Source organism: Gavialis gangeticus, unplaced genomic scaffold, assembly GCF_001723915.1.
Source record: "Gavialis gangeticus isolate Ggan-Ray unplaced genomic scaffold, GavGan_comp1, whole genome shotgun sequence".
Lineage (NCBI taxonomy): Eukaryota > Metazoa > Chordata > Crocodylia > Gavialidae > Gavialis > Gavialis gangeticus.
In genome coordinates, this window is record NW_017729023.1 from 7,469,982 (window position 1) to 7,492,676 (window position 22,695).

The 22,695-nt window shown below is 45.7% G+C and overlaps 1 protein-coding gene across 2 annotated transcripts in view; it reads left to right on the forward strand.

The window, feature by feature from the left end:
* Positions 1 to 22,695, forward strand: part of WRN (Werner syndrome RecQ like helicase) — a 197,497-nt gene that overhangs the window by 22,879 nt on the left and 151,923 nt on the right. For both annotated transcript variants that reach the window (XR_002097222.1, XM_019516772.1), the window contains exons 2-4: positions 2,636 to 2,748; positions 5,649 to 5,764; positions 7,221 to 7,366. Coding sequence is in view for 1 of the 2 variants with exons in the window: in XM_019516772.1 (XP_019372317.1) it covers positions 2,665 to 2,748; positions 5,649 to 5,764; positions 7,221 to 7,366 (346 nt within the window). In the remaining variant the exon portion in view is untranslated. The remainder of the gene's footprint in view (positions 1 to 2,635; positions 2,749 to 5,648; positions 5,765 to 7,220; positions 7,367 to 22,695) is intronic.

A 22,695-nucleotide genomic window follows, 5' to 3' on the forward strand; every position in this document is an offset into this window, starting at 1 on the left:
ACACACACACACACACACACACACACACACACACACACACACAGCCTCTCCCCCTCCCCGGTCCCTCCACACTCTCTTCCTCCAATCCGCCCACTCCTTCCGCTCTCCCTCCCTCTCTCATTGCAGTGACAAACACACACACCTCCCCCTCCTGGCCCTGGGGTACCCGCAGGGTCTGTGGTCCAGCAATGCAGCTGGGGACCACTTGGTGCTGGAGGCCGGTAAAAGCTGTGGCAGACATAGACTTTGGGGTGGTGGGGTGGGACCGGGCTGGTTTTGTTAGTGACTGCTTCTAGCTTTCCCTGGGTCCTATTGCCCCTGGCTTCTGTCAGCTTTGACAGAGAGTGAGGAACAGATAAATATAATTTTTCTACATTTTAGGGGCTTTGCAGGCTGGATAAAATGGCCTGGCAGGCCACATTTTGTGTGCCCCTGAACTAATGAGGCAGTCTTTATCAGGAGCATCAGACTCACTTGGCCCTGGTAGTGCAATCTGGACCATGGGGTTTCTTGCCTGCCAGCTGACCTGTGAGCAGCCGCAGCAGCCGCATTAATTCTTGCAGGTGCTGTAGCTGTTGTATTGGGGCAGCTCTTGAATCCAGGGATTAATACTGCCACTAGACCCTCTTTTCCCTGCCACTGATCTTAGTGGCTAGTGGTGGGTAAATCGGGGGGGGGGGGGGGGGGAGCTACAGCAGCATTAACCCCCTGAGTTCTGGAGCCATACTGATAAGCATTATGGGCCAAAGCTGGCCCACTTTCAACACAGGTGGGTTGACAGTGAATTAAAGTCTATGTAAATCAAGAGATTTGTGTCTACCAGTGCTAACAGCATTGAGGAGCATTCTTTTAGCACAATTGCAGCTTCTGTGTCATTCCTTAGGTCCCTCTCAGTAGTGGAGACCTCCGAAACAGCCATTCGGAGTTCAGAACATACTTTTGCCATTCACTGATCTTGCAGCTAAGTGTCTTACTTATGCTTAGTTTGCGAGAGTTGTATTACAAACTGTTTTCCTAAGAAATCCTCCCACTGTTCACCTGAGCTGCACTGCTCATTAGTCTTTGAGATGCAATGCACAGGGGCTCTCAGAGAAGAAAGATTTAGTTCTCTAACTTCCCCAAGTCTTGCCTTTCTACAGGTACACTTCACACATACCATTCCCTTCTACATCAGAGTCCTATATAACATTAGGACTCCTTGATTCTTGGACAGGGACAGAGGAGGTAAGGTGCAGAGACAGACTTCTGTTGTATATTCTTGGCAGCTTTAAAATATGAAGCCGAGAGAGCACTCACCTGCCTTTGCACCTCTCACTCCTGCAAATAGGAAGGTCTGCACAGTGCTTTCAAGAGAGGTCCGTGTGTTTGCTGCTGGTGGAAAAATCCTACAAAAGTGATTTGGGAATAGTGAGTATTAAGAAGTGGCATTTCACTTCCTTTGGTTCCTCATTCCCCTAGTTTACTGTGGCTGCTCCTTCTCTAGACTCTTCCTCTTTCCCATTTAGAAGTTCTCTCTTTATTTTAAGATCATCTTCGTTGCATCCCTTTGGACTGCCACTCCTTTTTTTTTACTTGCCCTTCTATTGCACTTTAATAGGTGAAGCTACTGAGGATCTTTTAGAGTTCAGCTGTTGATAATTTTTGTTGTGACTCTATCTGCTTTGGTACTGAGAGAAAAATGAGTGAAATTTGGAGTGACTGGGGGCTGCATCATGCAGTCTGATATAACAGCTCAAGCTGGCCAATGCAAAGTTTCTGATCCCCACTACAGGGAGAGTTTTAGTGAATGTCTTTCAAATCATGGATTAAACTGAGTAAGCTAAGTAGCCAAGTAACACAACTGTGTATCACTAGCTTAAATATACCATGTTTTCTCAAACACTACCTCCTGCTTAAGACTGGTCTCCATGGATAGATCTGTGATTTTGAGAAGAGCTAAAGAGTTTCCAGGGCTGTGAAATAGGAGGAGAAAGACCAGATATGTCTAGCAGACAGAAAAATGCCCTAAGAAAGGTTAGCTTGATTAGTAGAAATCAAAACCATTAAAAAGGAGAGACTATCAGTAATACCTCTGAAGTAAAGAACAATGGGTCACTAAATCAATTGACTTGCTTAGCTGCCTAAATAGTAATACCACAGCTGCTGCACTGTGGAGCTGTGTGCTTCTATCCTAAGGAGAAAATCAGCTTTTCCACTTAATGCACGCACCTCAATTTGGGGGGACTGATTTTTGGGGGGGAGGGGGGAGGTGTGTGTTGTATGAGAAAAAAATATAGTAAACATTTTCTAAAGATTATTTCATGTCTTAACACCATAGATGAATTGTCTGGATAACTGGAAATTGTTTGCTTTTGTAAGGTTGTGAGAAAAGCTAAACCGAACCTTATCTTTCTCAGAAGGAATTATACATCTATTCCCTTCCCATGCATTCTTATTCACATGTAGCAGGTGGAAGAACTCTGAAGAGTTACTGCATGTACCTGGGTCATGTAAATTCCCTTCCCCCTATACTGTGTATTGGATCCTAGGTGATAATCTTAAATGAAGTCCCTCTAGGTCTGGGGGGAATCCTCCAATACAGTAATAATCCTTTCTATACTGATTATTTACTGTAACTTTTTTTCTTTTTTTTCAGTTTTACAACAGTAACAGAAATGTAGGAGAATGAATAAAATGAGTTCTCTGCAACATAAACTTCCACAGTGGATGTCTTCCCAAAGGAAAGGCTATCCTTGGGGAGACAAAAAGGTATGATGTCATGTTCTGAAAGTCTGGTTGGTTGAGGCTACGTAATGTAGCCAAATAAAATGATAGATATTTTCAGTTAATCTCTAAGCTGTATTATTAATTATTTAAACATTTATAGCTTGCCTCTAAGGTTAATAATAATTATGTACATTATGGGTCAATTATCCATCTTATCTGCATTCAGTAAATTTGTCAAGGGAGAAATTTATATCAAGTTGACAGTACAATACAATTCAACCTTCAGGTTTTCTGTCAGTGACTAACAACAGAATAGCATAAGAATAAAGTTAATTGCTAGCAGTCAAGATGCACACGTTATGGTGGGTTAAACACAAATCCATATATCATGTTAACTGACTGAGCTTGCTAGAGTTGAATAGCTTTAGACTGGTACTAATAAATTCAACTATTAAAATCGTTGCACAGTTTCCACTTTGAATGTGATTTAACATTCCCTTAAATGGTACAAAAACAGTTTATCATTAACTTTATTCTCAACATTTGTGAATAGATATAAAGTCAAATTATAATTTATCTATCTAGGATTTATGGGGAAAGGGTTTCCTAAATAGATGGCTTATACTTTCTCTTTTTGCTCTTCAACAATTGCTTTTAGTTTGTAACTGTTAGGTAATTTCAGCCATGGATTTGAGTTCTTAAGTGAATGTGAGAGTTTCATAAAAACTGCTGAAAACTTGTTCATAATTATTTGAACAACAAGAACAAAATCCTTCTATTTAAGTGCTTCTTATGCCATGGTTGAAACTAAAGCAGAATCCCATTGAAGTTGTGTGGTAGAGGAAGAAAATTAAACTTTCCATTCTGGTCTAGTTTCTTAAGATGGGTGAAAGATTTAAAAAGAAAAAAAGGTATATCTAGCTTTTATCACATTTATATATGTTCAACTTTCCTTGCACATTATTAAATTGTAACAGTGAAGAAGTTTTTTCCTGATACCCAGTCTAAATGTACTTTGCTGTAACTTCAAGCCATTGGTCCGCATCCTCCTCTCTGCAGCGAGAGAGAAAAGGTGCTTTTCTTACTCTTTATGGCAGCCCTTCAAGTATCTGAAGACTGCTGTCATGTCCCCTCTAAAGTGCCTTTTCTGCATGCTGAACATCATCCGGTGACTCAGAGTGGCATGGGGCAGCCCTGCCACAACCTGGCCCTGTGGGGAGAGGGGCCATGCCCCTCTCCCCACTGGCCCTGTAGGGCAGGGGGTGTGGCTTATCCCCAAACCAGCACAGCTGGGAAAGGGGGCATGGCCTGGTATCATGAGGGTAGGGAGTATGGCTCGACCCCAACCCAGCCCATGCTGTGCAGGAAAGGGGTGTGGCCCTGCCCCGATCCAGATGTGGGGGATGGGGTATGGCCTGACTGCACCCAGTAAATGTAAATTTAAACCTGCTGCCATCTGTACAGTTTTTAATGCATCCAAATTGCATGTTATTTGTTATTGGTGCTATAGTTTATTTTTCTAATGTGGATTTAGATTCAGTGTTATTCTCAAACCTAGTTATTTCTTATTTCCATGTTTTATGCTAGCTGCCAAAGCACTGAAGCTCATTTTCATCGCAGCCATGCAAAATTATATTTGTATAAAATTAAATCAATTGACTCAATGTTGCTAAGGTCACGTTCAACATTATATTAGTGGCACTCTTTTTCTTTTATTAGTTTCTTTAGTCACTCTCAACAATTAACATTTTGTAGTAAAGATAGAACCTGAGCCAGATCTTTTATGTGGCACATTACAAATTAAACAGGAGCAAAATAGAAATGCTAAGCCAGTAAAGTGGATTAGAGATGAAAAATCAACTAGAATGTCTATTACTTTTAAGATTCAGAGCACCTGTCTGACACAAATTTAAAAAAATGTTATTCTAATAAACTAGGTAAATTTCCCTCTCCCTCTCCCCTTCTGCCTCCCCACCTCCTCACTGATGCACACGTATATTAAGACCATTACTACGGTTACGATGTCAAGCACTTCAGAGTTAGATGGCCTTCCTTTCACCATTCTGATACAGTTCAGGGCTCTTTAAAGAATGGGAATGCTAGAGTGTTTCCAAGGCTACAATTGCAAGAATTTATAACATGGGTAAAGAAACATATTTCCGCTAGTCTTGTTTTGTGGAAATGGCTGTTTCATTTTGGTCAAAATTCTCAAAAAAAAAAAAAAAAAAAAAAAAAAAAAAGCCAAAATACATACTCAGCATGCAGAATTTAGTCCACATGGTTATTAGCAGTACAAGCTACTAAAACAGTTAGACAATCTTATAATAGGGGGTATAATCAGCTCTACCTATGAGAAGCTTTGTAAGTCAGAAGGCAGGTCAAGGTGACACCTGATAGATTCACTCATTCAGAGAGGCATGAGCTTTCATAGACTACAGCCTACTTTATCATATGGCATAACTTATAGTACCTTATAGACCAGCTTGCAGATCAGTAACCTACAGCCCAAGGAGCCTTTGGATCTGGCCTGAAGACCACTTGGACTAACTTGTCCAGAAAGAAATGTGCCTTTTTAGGCTCCTGCTTCCTTCGTCAGATGCTATAGATATGGCAAGTCAACCTCTGTTTTGTGGGGGGGGGGTGTTAGTGACTAAGGTGATAGCTTTAGCATCTGCCAAAGTAGCCTACAAATGCTTATTCCTTTCTGAACAAGTTAGTTTATAAGGTGTCACCCTGCCTTGCCTTCTGCCTAACTTTAGACTAACACAGCAGACTTGTAAGTGTTCAGAAAACTATTTAGCAGTAACAACTAATGCTAGATTTGTTGTGGTGGCCAAGAAAAGGCTTTAAGGCATGTTGAGCTATTGTAGTGCTAACAGACATATTTGCAGTGTGCCTTAATGTGCCTTGTAACAGAGCCTCCTTTAAATGCTGTTAAACAGAAGTCTCATGTTCAGAAGAGTCTTCTGGAAGATGACCTGCCTTTTTTAGTGTTCCATGGCTCCATTGTCTACAGCTATGATGCCAGCGATTGTTCCTTTCTCTCAGAAGATATCAGGTAAAAGCTGTGTATTTACTTCAAGTGTCTTTATCTTTCCATTAGAAGGGTTTATGTCTCTGAAAGTGCCTGTTCATAATGATTATGCAGTTTTTATATGGAGACTGGGTTAGTTGTCTACCACAGAAAATGTTGGCTTATACTAAAGTCTTTTCTTTAGCAAAGTGGTGTTCAAAGTCTGGCCTGTGGGCCAGGTCCAACCTGCAGAGCTGAGTCATGTGGCCTGTGGGGATGTCAACAGGCTCAGAAATTTGGTGGAGGGGAGCCATGGCAATGTTAGTTATCATGGCTCTGGTGTTCCCAGTGCACAGCCCTGGAGCAGCATACAGCCTCAGCCCACATGTGAGATCTGACGCATGTGCTGGCTCCTCCTTGCTCATCCAGCCTGCATGTTGGAAAAGTTGAGTACCACTTCAGCAAGTAGCAGAATTCTCTCTGACTTTACACATAGCTTATATCAGTGGTTTCAAACTCATCCAGCTGCTGTACATAGCGCACATGCTGGACTGTCCTGATCTGGCATATGGGGCCAGTCCAGCATAGAATCATAGAAAACTAGGGTTGGGATGGGAGGGGCCTCATCTAGTCTAATCCCCTGCTCAAAGCAGGACCATCCCCAACTATATGACCCCAGCCAAGGTTTTGTCTAGCTGGGTCTTAAAAACCTCTAAGGGTGAAGATTCTGCCACCTGTTCCAGTGCTTTGTCACCCTCCTGATCAAAGTTTTTTTCTAACCTAAACTTCTCTTGCTGCAACTTGAGACTACTGCTCCTTGTTCTGTCATCTGCCACTGCTGACAACAGTTTAGCTCCATCCTCTTTGGAACTACCTTTCAGGTAATTGGAGGCTATTATTAAATCACACCTAGGTCTTCTCTTCTCCATACTAAATAAGCCCAGTTCCTGAACCTCTTCTCATAAGTCATTTGCTCCAGCCCTTTAACTATTTTTGTTGCCCTCTTTTGGGTTCTCTTCAATTTGTCAACATCCTTTCTGGGCACAGTACTCCAGATGTGGAGTCACAAGTGCCAAATAGAGGGGAAGAATCACTTCCCGTGATCTGCTGCCAGCACTCCTACTAATGCACCCCAGTATGCTGTTAGCCTTCTTCACAACAAGGGCACACTACTGGCTCATGTTAAACTTACTATCTACTGTAACCCCCAGGACCTTTTCTGCATTGCTGCCGCTTAGCCAGTTGGTCCCCAGTTGATCCGAAGTGCAGGACTTTGCACTTATCCTATTTGAACCTCATGGGATTTTCTTTTGGCCCAATCCTCCAATTTGTCTAGGTCTCTGAATCCTAGTCCTATACTACTCTTCCCCATTTCCTTTATTTGGAGTGAAAGTAGTACTACCCATAATTTTAATCCCTCACTTTTAAGTAAGGTATGTGGCTGTTATGTTCAAAAATACTCAATTTTTAAAATAATTAAATAAATTTATTTTCTTTTCAGAATAAATTTAGCTGACGGATCTGTGATAGGGTTTGACGTTGAATGGCCACCATCATACATTAAAGGAAAAGTGGGAAAAGTGGCCCTAATCCAAATTTGTGTGTCTGAGGAAAAATGTTATCTCTTTCACATATCTTCAATGTCAGGTGAGTGCTGTTTTTTTGTGCCCCAATTCACGTGAACATGAATGGCCTTTTCATGTATTTAATCTATGTTTTTGCTCCTAGAAGCAGCTAGTAGTTAGTACTTCAGTTAACAGCAAAACCCTCTCACTGTAATGTGCATATCCAGTTACGTTGTGCTCTGCAGGTCTCTGAGCCCATGTGTGTCTCTTAAGAAGAAACCGCAAATTGAGCCCATTATAATTGAGATGCTTTTGCAGCATGGCATTTTGCCATTTATTAAAATTAATCTGCTATCTTATCACTGAACTAATGTGAATTCTTTAATTTTTTGGAATAGTAGTTTTCAAATGTTTTGGACCAGAGCTGCAGTTTAGACCCCATGATACGGTAAAGCTCATTCCAGAAATACCTATGTAAGATTCTGTGAAGAGTGGACGCAGAGGCCATAACAATATCAAAATTGTAGTGTAAAATGGAAGTAGTGAAACAATGAATTCTGGGACTGCATATACTTACCAAGTTAGTGGAAAAACTCAGTTTCTGTTTTCTACAACTGACATTTCTAACTGTTAGTATTTTTGGGTGCATATTTACAAATCAGATGAAAGTTCCTGAAGATATATACTGCTAAATAAGATGTCTAGAATGCAAACTATCCACAGCTCTGAGGGGAAAATAGATAGCTTTTATATACATACAAGTACAGGACTGGAAGAGGCCCTTAACGCCATTGAGTCCAGTCCTTTGCATTTTCAGGCAGCTATTTGACATTGAAGAGTCCTAAAAGTCATTTACTTTAAACTCTCACACTACAACCACAAAGCAAAAGCACGTTTTGTAAGCAAAGAGTTAAAGATGTCGCTATACTTTCAGTGCTACTGCAATGGCAGAAACTAAATATTTTGGCTGCTGTGTGCTCAGCCAAATCCAGGGAAACTACAGATCCTTGGAAGAGGACTATGTCTTCGATTACGGAGAGAGGCACCTGCTCTCAAATAATCCCATCTGATTTGAGGAAAAATTCCTTTCTGACCCTAATCTGGTGATTGGTTTGATTCTAAACAGAAAAGCAAGGTCCCCTAGTGCGGTTCTGGGATGGTTTCTAAGGCTCCTGACAGGCATTGAAATAATGGCGTGACGGAATTTGATCCCTGATCCCTACAATGCTACATCCTACCGCGCCACATGTGAGGAAGCCTAGTGCTGACTCTCAAGGGAACTGCAGAGCCAGACATGATGACATGCTGGCTTGCCATGAACCCCATGGACCAGCACCACCTGATGCAATATTTGTCTTACCCCTCCGCTGCTGAAGGAGTTGGAGAGCAAGACATGGTGCTTGCAACCCTTTTGGGAGCTGCTGGGCAAGGGGTGATGGTGGTAAACTGTATTTTCTCATTTTCTGTTTACTTCCATGTCTTTGACTATTCTTTTCTGAATATCTGTTCTGAGGCGTTATGCACTATTGAAGTTGAGATAACGAACTGTAATTCCCTGAATCACTTTTTCCTTGCAGCCGCCCCCTGCCCTTTTTAGAAGAATAGGTAGTATATTTGCTCTTTTTCAGTCATAAACTTCTGTATTTGAGCTGAAAATGTTGAAGATCCTGTTTTGTTGAAAAACCTGTTTTTTCAGTATTGTGGAACAGAGATTATTTGGACCCCCTTATTTTGTCACAGTTAGCAATCTAAGTTGTGTTTCGCATCAGATGTAGTATTTCCCTAAGCATGTCCTCATTCCCATTTGCTATTCTGCCTTTGCTAGGGTTGGTTCTTTGACTAGTCCAAAAAATTCCAAAAAACATTTGATCAGTTGACCAGTCAAATATTGTTAAGTAATTTTCAAGTGTTTAAGCATTACTTTATTAGAGCAGTAAAGGGAGAGACTTGAATCTTCAGTAGCTTAGTTACTTATGCTAATTACAAAAAAAGTTAGTTTATTTTAAAATGATGAAATTAGTTCATTACAGTGTTTTTTAGAATTGTTAACTAACAATGTAAGTGTAAATGTAAACAACATTTGAGATTGGGAAGTTCTTATTCCCATTTTTTTTTAATCCCAGAATTCCAGGATTAGTCTCAACAGGTACAAAATAAAATACAAAGAAATTAAACAGAAATAGAATGCACATAGGACTACAAAAGACACAAATCTGCATTTAAATACAGTTACGATAAGTAGGTAGCAGGCCAACTCTCCAAGCATTTTGCTTTGTGTTATCATCACCAGCATCAACTGCTTTACTTACAGCTTCATCATCATCAGTATCTCCCTCTTCCCTTTCTTTTGAATATTGACCCAGCTCTTTATTTTCTGTTTTCATTGCTCATCTTTAAATTGTGATACACAGTCACCAGCTTCGCAGTATCTCTTTCTGGTTTTTGAATGGATGATTCCCCAAAGTGACTAGTCTTGTTCTGTACATGCAGCAGTGCAGGGAAGTGTTTAAAGAATTTCTGCCCCTGTAGCTAGACTGAAAGGAAGACCTAACCCTTTCCACTCTGATAGAGTTTTGATTCAACTGCTAGGATTGCACTCCACATTGTTTTATGAGTGAATGGGCTGCTGCTTGCTTTATAATTTGCTGCCTCTGCCAGAACTGCTTGCTTGTTTGTTTTTATATTGTTTAACATTTGCAACAGCTACTATAAGGCTGCAAACTGAATCAGAAAGGTCATGGTCTTGGAAACGTGGGTCAAGAATGTAGGCAGCGTTGTGTGTGGGAGGGATCACTTGGTCTTTTCCATGATAAATAATATTTTTGTCTATTTTTTTTCTCTTCTGGCTTTCTGAGTGACCTTTGTTCAGTGTTCTGGCAAATATATTTCTTTAAGGATCAGGAATTCATGCTAGGCATCTGGCAGTGTAGAACTTATCTTTTTCCATCTTTTGAATTGGACTGCGTCACAAGCTCAAGTGGTGAAATTATTAACATCGTGAAGAACATCAGGGTGGATTATTCAGGACAATACCTGGCTGTTCAGCAGCCAACTGATGTGTTTTCTTACATGTTTGAAAAGCTTTAAGAAATTTAATGGAGGATGTCTGTTGAGTACAACAAGGCTTACTCAGTATGGTACAATTAAGTGCTATCCTGTCTGATGCATCACTTGGATACTTATTTATCAGTGAAGCCCAAGTACCTTTCATATTCATAGCGTTTTCGGTCACAGCCAAAATGACCTTCTTTGGACCAAAGTGATTCAAGATATTTTTAACTGGTCAGCAGTGTACTAGGCTGTGTGGTTGTGATGCTCATTTGTGCATTGGAATAAGAAAAACACTGATTTTGGCATTGTTAAGAAGTTAATGACACCCTCATTGTGAATATTGCTCCATCCATCAGACACTAGAGACACATGAGAAGCTTGTACAAGCCATTTCTTCATAGTTTCATAGTAGCTAGGGTCAGGAGGGACCAGAACAGATCATCTAGCCTGACCCCCTGCCACAGGCAGGAATGAATGCCAGGTTCACAAGACCCCAGACAGGTGATCATCCAACCACCTCTTGAATTTGCCCAAGGTAGGGGCGAGGATCACTTCCCTGGGAAGTAGGTTCCAGATTTTGGCCATCCTAACTGTAAAATATTGCCTTCTGATCTCTAACCTAGACCTATTCTCCATCAGCTCATTACCACTGTTCCTTGTCACCCCAGGTGGTGTTGGGGAGAAAAAGGCTCTACCTATTTGCTGTTGCTCTCTCCTTCTGAGTTTGTAGGCAGCCACCAGGTCCCCCCTCAGCCTCCTCTTGCTGAGGCTGAATAGGTTCAGGTTCCCTCAGTGTCTCCTCATAGGGCCTGTCTTGCCGCCCTCTCACCAAGCAGGTGGCCCTCCTCTGAACCCTCTCCAGGCTGGCCACATCCCTTTTGAAGTGCGGCGCCCAGTACTGGATGCAGTACTCCAACTGCGGCCTGACCAAAGTCGCATAGAGGGGGAGTATCACTTCTCTGGACCGGTTTGAGATGCATCTTTGGATGCATGACAAGGTATGGCTGGCCTTGCTGGCTGCGGTCTGGCATTGGCGGCTCATGTTCATCTTGGAGTCAATAATGACTCCAAGATCCCTTTCTGCCTCAGTGCTTTCAAGAGGGGAACTCCCCAGCCTGTATGTATGCTGTGGATTCCTTCTCCCAAGGTGCAGCACCCTGCATTTATCTACGTTGAACCTCATCCTATTATCATCTTGCAGCTTTGTAAATTGGACACAGTTTATGAAAGTACTCTAGCATGTAAGTATTTTCAACTATATGAAATAGCGTACTGCTTGCATTATTATCTGTAGGAGAGAGAGAGATGTATGTTCAAGTTCCTTTTTTTGACCGTTGTACAGTCAATCCAGAAAAGTCTTACTACCAATTTTAGTAGCATCTGAAGATGCTACTTCCCAGGAGTAAGAGCTCTTGATACTGAACTATGTGGAGTAGCAAAACGGTTAGTGAATGGTATAAAAATGGAACTACCTTTGCTTTCACTATCACTTGCATCTTCATTTAAGAGAATCTGTGCTTTGTGAAGATACTGGAGCAACAACGAAGTGGGACAATGCAAAGGGAAAAATAAAGTTTGATTCAGACAAGTTTGCCCTTCATTGCTGTTTGACTATGGTATTCATAATCTGTTTTGATAGTAGCTGGACCCCTAGTACAGTGGTTCAACAAGTATTTCTCCATTCTGTCTGCAAGTGTCATATACTTGGAAGAACTGAAATTGCACTGAGCTTTAACAGCTTTTCCACATACCTTCCTACTAAAAATTTCCAAAGATATGATTTTGGCCTTCCTAATTATCCATAATTGAATGTCTTACAATATCTCTTGAATTTAATTTAGCTAGTAGCCTTCAGTGCATCTATGATATTCTAGACAACTAGGATCGAGTCCTTCCTCGCAGCTTTACAGAGCAGACTGTTGGATCACCCAGTGGGAGTAGGTGGCCCCTCTTCCCTACAGCAACTGCAGTGACATAGGGGCAGTCATGACTTGTAGGCACTTGCAACCTGTGACACTGTGGTGACTGCTTGTGTGTGTGTGTGTGTGTGTGTTTGGCTCCCTGCTTCCTGCAATTACAATAGATTGCCAGTAGAAAAAGCTTTACTATGTTGTTGGTTTGGGGTCCTGTTTCAGCACACAGTAGCTCAGGTAGCCCCATGAGGCTTAATGGGGGAGTAAGGGAATTGCTCAGGAGAGAGGAGCAGAACAAGGGGTTCCTGCTTCTAAACGGTGTGTGTGCATGCTTGCCTATACCAGGGATGCTGAACCTCTGGTCTATGGGCCAAATGCAGCCCATGGAGCCACTGCAGCTGGCCTGCAGGGTGAACATTAATATCATCACCCTCCCCCTGCCAAATTCCCAAACTCCAAGTCCCAGACTGCTGGTTGCAGCTGGTCCATGCCCCCTTCCCCACATCTGGATCAGGGTTGGGCCACAGGCCAGGCTGGGGTCAAGCCATGCCTCCTTTCCTCACTGGGCTGGTTTGGGGCGGGCTGTGCCTCTTTTTTCGCTGCTGGACCAAACCACACTTCCTTTTCCCCTGTGGCACCAGGTTGCAGCTGGGCTGCCCCCTGCCTCCCCAAGCCTTCTTCCACATGGTTGTCTAGTTCCCAGTGTGCCAGCCTCGGTGCCAGATTTGGACTACTGGAGGGATCTAGCCCACAGACAGATGGAGCACTGCCCATCCAGCTTGCCAGGGAAAAAGGTTGAGCACCACTGGCTTCTGCTGACACCTGCTAGGCTAAAGGAAAAGGAGCCCTCACTCTTACCTTTGCTATAGGTGGCACCATGATGCAATAAAAAAGGTAGGTCACAACCTACACAAGGGCATTCTTGGCTTCGTGAAGTATTTTACAGTATTTGACTCTGTCAAATAATAGGTGGTCATTTGATCTGCTAATTGACATTATTTGACTGATCGGTTAACTGGTTTGCCAACCCTAATCTTTGCCCTTAATTACATCGTCATCCTTGTTTAAGGCTGAAGCAAAGTATTAGCACTTGGGCCATACCAAGGTTCTCCTTAATCTTGACACTGTCTTCCGTGTATTACAGCCTTACTTCCTTCTTCCTAGCTACCCCCTTTTATATATCTGCAGAACCTTTTGCTGTGTGTTTCTAATTTTCCTTGCAGGATCAGACTTAGTTAAGGCTTTAGCTATTCTTGCTCTGTTCCTGCATTCTTTCACCACTGAAAGATCTTTCTCTATCAATCCCTTTTCCCAGTCCTTGTAGATCAGGGGCAGGGAATTATTTTGGGCGGAGGGCAGCTTACCCAAGTTTGGCAAGCTGTCGAGGGCTGCATGGGTAGCCCCACCCCTTGACAGGTGCCCCGCCCCCCGGCCACCATCTTGGGACCAATGTCTTGGTACCAGTGTCTCAGGGCCAGCACCGGTGGGGCCCAGAGTGGGGCGCAGGCTGGCAGGGGTCTGTGGAGCCGGGCTGGGCTGCACCAGCAGGGAGAGGGGGGAGCTGGCCTGGCTCCATAGAGCCCATGCCAGCCAGGACCCAATACTCCTGCTGCCCTGCCCTGGGGCCTGCCGGCGCTGGCCCCAGGACACCGGTGCGGGCCCTGTACACCTGCTGACTCCCAGCGCCCCCTCAGCCCTGCGGTATACATGGTGGGCAGCGTGCAGCCTGACCCCCTGCTCCCCAGCAGGGAATGAGCTGGTGTGGGGAAAAGCGGCCCCCTCCCCCGCCCTGTGGCTGGCACTCCTTGCTGCAGCCACTTGCAGCCCGTGTGGGGCTGTCCTGAGCAGGCACAGGCAGCCCCACGCAGGAATGCAAGTGGGTGCAGTGCGGGCCACCGGCCACGGGGTGGGGGAGGGGCCACTTTTCCCACGCACAGCACCAGCTTGTAACCCGCCCCTGCTGCCAGCTTTGGCCCTGCGCTGGCTCTGGGCTTTCCCATCAGGGCTGCGCAACAGGGGCAGCTGCTGCCCCCCGCTTGCCACGCCGGGCAGTGTTTGCCATCTCCGCCTCTGTGTTGCCCAGTGCGTGAGCTCCAGGTGGGCAGCAGCAGCAGCAAACAGTGCCTGGTGCGGCAAGTGGGGGGAGGGAGGGAGCCGCAGCTGCTGCTGCTGTGGCGCAGCCCCAATGGGCGAGCCTGAAGTCGGCGTGGGACCCAGGCTGGCAGCCAGGGCGGGTTATGAGCTGGTGCTGAGTGCAGGAAAAGCAGCTCCTTCCCTGCCCTGCAACTTGCGCTGCAGCTGCTCACAGCCCGTGTGGGTGGGGCTGCCTGTGCCTGCTCAGGACAGCTCTGCATGGGCTGCGAGCGGCTGCAGCGGGAAGCATGGGCCACAGGGACGGGAGGGGCTGCTTTTCTCCAGGCTCCTTCCCTGCCCACGATCCTCCCCCACTAACCTGAGTTTCCAGTGTGGTGCAGCCACATGGTCCCTGCTGGGGCTTCCCGCTAGGGATGTGGAGCTGGGTGGGCCCTGCTGTTGCGGGAGCCCACCGGGCTTCCCCTGGATACTACTGCCCCTTGTTCCTGTCATTTTTGACAGGAACCCAAGACAGATAAATATTAATTTTCTAAATTTTTTAGGGGCCCTGCGGGCCGGATAGAATGGCCTCACGTGCTGGATCCAGCCCGCGGGCTGTATTTCGCCCACCCCTGTTGTAGATACTTTGCTCATAGTTTAATGTTGTACTTGAGGAGCTTTTTTCATCCAAGAAGTTTGCTGCCCTTCCCAACCAATTTTTACTTTTTGCTTGGGATGCAGCCTCCCATTACTTACAGATAGAAGTACTGTAAACAATTACTGTCACTTTCTCTGTATACAAGCTCATAGACTAGAAGGCACAAATTGCAACATCCTGGAGATTGGTGTTCCGTAAGCACCAAATTGAGGAGGAATACAGTAGTGGTCAGGTGATGGAAGCAGTCATCTGTTTTCCAAATCTGGAATCTTGTGACGTCTGCTGCAAGCCTGGAGCTCAAATTCAGGGTATGATGAAGACATTGCTGTAAGCCATACATTCCTTAAACCTCTACTTTTTTCCTGATGCCCCTTGTGGGTATTTATGACACTGCCATGAATGACTTGTAGCAGGTGAGAGGAGACTGTGAGGCTCCAGGTAGAAGGATAAAGGAGTTTGGATTGCACGTGATAGGCTAGTTGATTCTCCTCACTGAAGTTAAAAGCTGAGGTAGGAACCATGGCATTATGGAAGTTAACAGTCAGATCAGTAGGTGGCACTGACTGGAAGGGTTTGATTTCTTTGAGAATGGGTTGATATTTTGGGAAGGATTCCTATCTAGCGATGGGATCTGTGTGACAAAGAACAAAAAGATTGTCTTTAGAAACTTTACAAAAACTTGGATGGATAACTTCCATGATTGGAAAATGAACATTCAGAGATATCCCTCATTTTGGAAGGATCAGTTTTGGAGGGACGCAGATAGTACTGCACTCTGTGGAGAATACATATCCCTGCTCCTAGATCTGGGAGGAAGAAAGCAGCAGATCTGGCTGTTGTATCTGGGTAAAGATGAAGGGGGAAAAGAGCAGCAGTGATATTATGACGAGGGCTTACAATAGGTGGAGGAGGCATTCTTTGAATAGGCAACAAGATAAAAATTACAAGACAGGTTGAATGGTGAAATTTTAAATTCCTTTTGTTTTTTTTGGAGAAATAATACAAAAAAGGAGATGTTTTCTATACGTTAAGAATTTGCTGGACAGCTTTCTGATTCAGAAAGTTAAAGATGCAACTGGAAGTTACCTACTTTGGAACTTCTACTGAACAATAAGGAAGAATTTGATGTGAATATGAAGGTAATAGGAATTTTAGGAGGAAGAGATCATGATATGACTGATTATTCTAAGAAAGGGAAGGAATAAGAATAGAAAGCAAAGGCACTGGACTTTAAAAGGAGTAGATTTTAACTGACTCACAGAAATAGATGAAAACCTTATGTGTAGACAGATTGAAGGATCATGGGAAAGTAGGACTGGAAGGGACCTCAAGGTCTAATCCAGCTCTCTGCTCAAAGAAGGATCATCCCTAACTAAAGCATCTCATCCAAAAGACTGTCTAACCTGCTCTTAAACTTTCGAGGGTGGCGATTCTTTGGTTTCTCTAGGTAATCTGTTCCAGTGCTTGACCACACTTATAGTCAGAAAGTTCCTCCTAATCTCCAACCTAAATTTCCCCTGCTGAAGCCTAAGGCTATTGCTCCTAGTCCAGTCCCCTGCAGTCACAGAGAATAGCCCTTCTCCATTTTCTCTGTAATAGTCCTTCAGGTATTTAAAGACACTTACCAAGTCCTCCTTCAGTTCTCTGTTCTACAGACTAAATAGCCCTAGTTCTCTCAGCCTTTCCTCTTAGGTCTTTCTTCCCAGGCCCCTGATTATTTTTGTTGCTCTTTGCGTGACTCTCTCCAAACTGTTCACATCTTTCTTGAAGTGTGGGGCCCAAAACAGGGCACAGTACTCCTAGTGAGGCCTCACTAGTGCTGAATAAAGTGGAAGAATCACTTCACTTCCCTTGATTTGCAGGCGACACTACAATGCAGTACACTGTTGGCTTTTTTTTGCAATGGGCACACTGTTGACTCATTCAGCTTATGGTACACTGAACCCTGAGGTCCTGCTCTGCTAATCTTTCCAGTCTGTATTTGTGCATGCAGTTATTCTGTCCCAAGTGCAGGACTTTGCACTTGTCCTTGTGGAATTTCATTTGACTGATTGATTATGGACCATTTCCTCAGTCTACCCAGGTCATTCTGGATCTTGGCTCCACCCTCCGGAATGTCTGCAACTCCACCCTACTTGATGTTATCCACAAATTTAGCCAAGTGTGCACGCACTCTCATTCTTCAAATCATTGCTGAAGATATTGAACAGTACCAGACCCAGGACAGACGCAACCTAACCTCCACAAGCCCTCAAAGAGGATAGCTAATGACCCTGACGAGGTTTGAGATAAACCTGGTTGAATGTAGTATCAGAGTTAACTGATTTGGTTCAAACCAGTTTATATAATGTCTGTCCCAGACCCCTTGCTGATTTAAGATAAATCAGGGTCCCCCAGCATCCCAGCATACTTTTGGGCTGGGCGGGGCTCTCTGCTCCACAGCAGGGCTGATGCCTCCTCTTTGTGTCTGCCTGGCTTCTCCATGCTAAGCAGGGATTATTCACCCCTGCCTCTCTGCTTTACACAGACACCTCTGCATTAGCTAGCAGACCACATACTGGTTACTGTCTGTGCTGTGGGAGACAACAGGCAGACAGGCTTTTTGTAGCTAATCAACAGGTAGCTTAATGTCCTTCCTTGGAATCGCTGTTTGAGAAGAGCTGTTTGCTCCCCTCCCTCCCCCTCACCACTCTCTGCTAAGCGCAAATTCACCCCTCCCCTCTGCCTTGCTGAGGACGTGTCTGTGTATTAGCCAGCATACCACATGCTGGGTCTGTATTGAATCAACAGATAGGCAACAGCTTTCTGTTTTCTTAATGGGGCAATGAACACTGAGATATGGGTGATAAACACTGTTATCAGCCCCCCCCGGCTTGCTTGTCAGTAAGTTTGGTGCAGACTCTACTGTATACAGAAGCATGGAGGGAGAGTGAAAAGCTCCGTATCATCAATAGATACATGCACTGTACACCCCACCTTGCCTCAGAGTGCTAGCCCAGGGCTGCAGGCTGGCAACACTCCTGCCCCTTGAGCAGCCAGTGGGGAAAAGCCTGGGACTGCTGGCAAGGTGGGGGTTTACATCCCTCCCTAATCAGAGCCCTGCTGGAGCCTGGCCACACACCCCTCAGTTTAGCTCTGTGGAGGGCAGGGAGGGCTTCTCTAGCACCCCCCCAGCTTCTAGCCTGAGCCACTGCAGGCATTTGCCTGAGTTTCCTCAGTCCAGAGGGCTTGTCTGTATGGTTGGAAACTGGTTCAGCCTAGCCATGTTAGACTAACCTGCAAAGGTTAAATAAATTCAGGCTCAGGATTTTTGAACGTCTGTCCCTAGCCTAAGAGGTTTATACCAAGCTGGTGGAAAGATAAGAACTGCAGGAGACCTATGGGACTATGTGAGGAATTTCTTAACTACTTTAAAAATGAGAAAGCAACAAAGAGATTTCATAGATTTCTTAGACATTAGGGCTGGAAGTGACCTCGGAAGATCATCGAGTCCAGCCCCCCGCCCAAAGGGCAGGAAGTCAGCTGGGGTCATAGGATCCCAGCAAGATAAGCATGCAGTTTGCTCTTGAAGGGGTTCAATGTAGGTGCTTGAACCACCTCTGATGGCAGGCTGTTCCAGACCTTGGGGGCTCGGACAGTAAAGAAATTCTTCCTTATGTCCAGCCTGAAACGGTCTTGTAGTAGTTTATGACTGTTTGACCTTGTCATCCCTTGGGGCGCTCTGGAGAACAAAGTTTCCCCCAGATCCTGGTGGTCACCCCGATAAACTTATAGGTGGCCATCAGATAACCCCTGAGCCTGTGCTTTTCCAGGCTAAAGAGCCCCATGGCTCTCAGCCTGTCATCATAAGGTCTGCTTTCCTGACCTCTGATCATGTGCGTGGCTTTTTGGGGTTGATACCGATAGCCGATTTTTAAGAAGGCATATTGGCCGATACTGATCTGATTTCCGATACCAGCCCGGCAGCTTGAAGAGCAGTGTCCGGCTGGTAAGTCTGTTGTGGTGGAAGGGGTGTGTGGAGGCAGATCAAGCCCTCCATGTTGAGGGAGGGAGTGGGGCTGGGACAGGGGCTGGGGCAAGTGCTGCCTAGCTGGGTGGGGCGCGGGATGGACTTACGGTTCGCCTGGGAGGCGTTGGGGGGAGGCAGCTCCTGTCGCTGCATGCCACTTGTCCGGCACTCGCCCACTCATCCGGCTGCTCCCGCCTCTGCACCCACTGCTCATTTGGGAGGGCATGGGGGGAGTGTGCCCCCAGATCTGCGTGAAGCAGGTGGGGCTGGGGTTGAGGCGGGCTAGGCTGTGCTTGGTGCGGGCGACAGCAGTGCTGGGAGGGGGGGCCTTTGCCGGGGCTACGGCAAATTTTGGGGTGGCTGCAGCCCCCCTGTAGCCACCTCCCAGTGCCACTGCTCCCCGCCCCAAGCACAGCCCAGCCCAGCTCTGCCCCACCCTGTGCAGATCCGGGGGCACATGCCACTCACAAAGCCCTCCTGGATGAGTGGCAGTGCTTGCCTCACTCCCTTCTTCACTGCAGGGGCCTTGATCATCTGCCCCTTCCCTCCCCCCTCTCTGTCCACCACAACAGACTTACCAGCTGCATGCAGCTCTGCTGGGCTGTGCTCCCTTCTGCCTACGTGCTGTGCTGTGGCTGCACGTACACGGGCATTTACTGGGCAAATTACCGGCCATATCCAGCTGATTTCTGATACAATTTTCTTTATATTGGTGCCAATCCAATAACGGACCAATATATTGGTGCACTTCTACAAATAGACAGTGCCAGGGTGTAAGCAAGTCTTGCCCAAGGAATAGTAAAAATTTGCTGAGACAAAATTGGGAAAGCAGAAGTGAAAAATGAGATACAACTGACAAGGAATGTTAAAAAGAAGAAGAAGGGGTTCTATAAATATGACTTGCATTTCTGACAAGTTTGAAAGGTAGCAGAGCTCGACAAAATTCATCCCATGGTGCTGAAGAAGTCTTGTAGCCATTGATGGTAATAATTGTGAAGTCACGGATAATGGGTGAGATGTCAGAGAAAGAAGGCTTATAACATTACCTGTGTTTGAAAAAGGGACTGGGGAATTATAGATTGCTTAGCCTAACTTTCATACCTGACAAATTATTAGAACAAATAGGGCAAGAGTGGTCAGTGCTTGCCAACCACCGAGACCTGCCTAGGTGACCAATCTGAGTGTCATCCCTTACCAGTGAGAGACAAGAAATAAGAAAATGACCAATTTTTAAACATCAAGAGTAGGAAATGTATTGCCTTCATGGCTTTCTTAAGAACAAATCATATTAGATCTGCAAATACAGTGGGCTCAGTGGCACAGGAGGCCCCTTCCAGACCTTTGTTCCTAAACTAACAGGTCTTCCTTCTGTCAGTAGCTTGACAGATTTGGTGACTGGGGGAATGAGGTGGACATACTACACTTGAACTTTAGTGAGCTTTTTATATAGTCCCACGAAATATTCTGTTAAGTAAAGTAGAGAAATGTGGGCTAGATGGATACATAATTGGTAAAATAAATACAAGCAGAAAGGTGCTATGAATGTATCATAATGGCAGAAATTCTTGAATGGGTTTCCATAGGGATGTGTTGAGTCCATGTTAAACACTCTTATTAGTGACTTGGATGGAGGAATAGAGAGACTTCTGATCAAATTTGCAGGAGAGGCAAAACTGGGAGGGGTTACATAGAGCAGCTGTCAGCAACTTTTTTGCTGCAGCAGGCTGGAATGACTGCTTGGGTCTGAGGTGGGATGGCTCTAGGACTTGGCTGCTGCCACTGCTGCTGCTTTCTGCTGTCCAGCTGCACGCGGGGAAAGCTCCCCACTGCTTGGCCTGCGGTGTGGTGTGTCATAACTAAGGGTCTGGTTTTCTCTGATTTAAAAACAAACACAAAAAAACCCAATTCTCTGATTTAAAATCCCCAAAATCCATGATTACAACTAAAGGCCCCCCCCCCCCCCAGTTGAACACAATGTTCTCTTGATATATTTACAATTTTAAAGCAGTTTGGAAGCCTACCACTGCCTCGATCACTATATAATAAAATAAATTCAAATACCAAAATGTATAGGTATTTAGATTTTGAGAACTAAAAGAATTCCTTCTGCCTCCTTACCTCCACATGGCCGGGCCCCTCACTCCCCCCTCCCCCCCTTCAGTCCTCCCAGCCCTGCTGGTGTGGCTCACCCCCTACTCCTAGACCTGCCAGAGGGGGCCCCTAGCTGCCAGGACTACAGGGCTAGGGACCCAGGTCTGCAGCCCCCTGCAGGAGATGGTGGTCACTGCAGTGGAGTGGAGTGTGGAGCCTGGTTCTGCCCCCCCCAACCTTGCTTCGGGCTTGGGTGGGAGTGGGGCTGGATCCCTGCCTCTGCGCACTCCCGGGAGGGCAGGGGGGACCCATGCCCCCAAGATGTGTGCTTGGAGTGGGTGTGGGCCTGCCCTGCTGCCCTTCCCTGGGGCTTCCGTAGCCCAGCGCGTGCAACCCAGTGCTGCAGGGACCAGTGGGGCCATGGGGGAAAGCTTGTTCCCACTGTGAGCTCCATGCTGCCCTGGTGATGTGCTTCCTGCCCATACGGCAGCAGTGGGGGTGGTGTTGCAGGGATGTGCGTCTTGCTCCTGCCACGTGGGAAGTTGTGGAGGCCCCAGAGGAGGGCAGCAGGGCGGGGAGCCTGAGCCCACAGTGGGTAGCCTGCCCCCACCTCACATACAGATCTGAGGGGCAAGGGCCTTCCTGCCCTCCAGGAGTGCATGCAGCGGTGGGGAGCCAACCTCGGCCCCTGGACGAGTCACTCACGGCCCCATCCTGCTCCCTGCTGGGGCCCTGCAGCCTTACATTCCTGCCTGGGTCTCCAAGCACCACCCTGCTGGGCCTCTGCCTCAGCCCTGTCCAACTCCTTTCCTCCCTGTCTGCCTATGGGGGTCTCAATCCCCCTGTTTCCCTCCCCCCTGACTTACCTGTGGGAGTTGCTTTCCAGGCTGCCTGACCACCCTCCTACCACTCCCCGCAGCCCCTTGCAGGCTGGAACTTTGTCTGCCTGTAGAGAGCTCTTTGTAAAACTGCAAAATCTGTGGGTTTCTCTGTTAAAATGAGAAATCGGTGTTTTCCTCAAGTAACAGGGGAAATCCGCTTTTTTTCTCTGTTTTTCCATGGGAAATGGGAAACCTGGATCCCTAGTTATGACATGGGCAAAGTCTCCTACTGCCAAATGCAGTCAAAACCCCTTCGCTTTGTGGTCTGTAGGTTGCTGATCCTTGCTCTAGAGGGTAGGATTATAATAGAAAAAGATCTTGATAGATGGGAGAACTGAGCACTAGATAAAAGAATGTAATTCAGTAAAGATAAATGTGAGACTTCACCAATGGCAGGAAGCTCAAGTGCACAAATACAGAATGGAGTATTACTGGCTAAGTAGCACTGCTGAGGAGGATCTGGGAGTTATGGTGGACCACAGACTTAACATTAAGAGTCAACAAAGTGATAACAGTTTCCAAAAAAAGCAGTTTTGGACTGCATTAACAGGGGTTTTGTATGCAAGATGCAGAAGGTAATTGTGCCATTGTAGTTGCTACTGGTTAGGGCTTGGCTAGAGTACTGTATGTTACTCTGGGTTCTGCATTTTAAGGATGAAGAAACTGGAGAAGATCCTAAGACAAGCAAAGATGGTTAAGGGGTGGCACACAAGCACTACGAGGTAAGACTGAGAG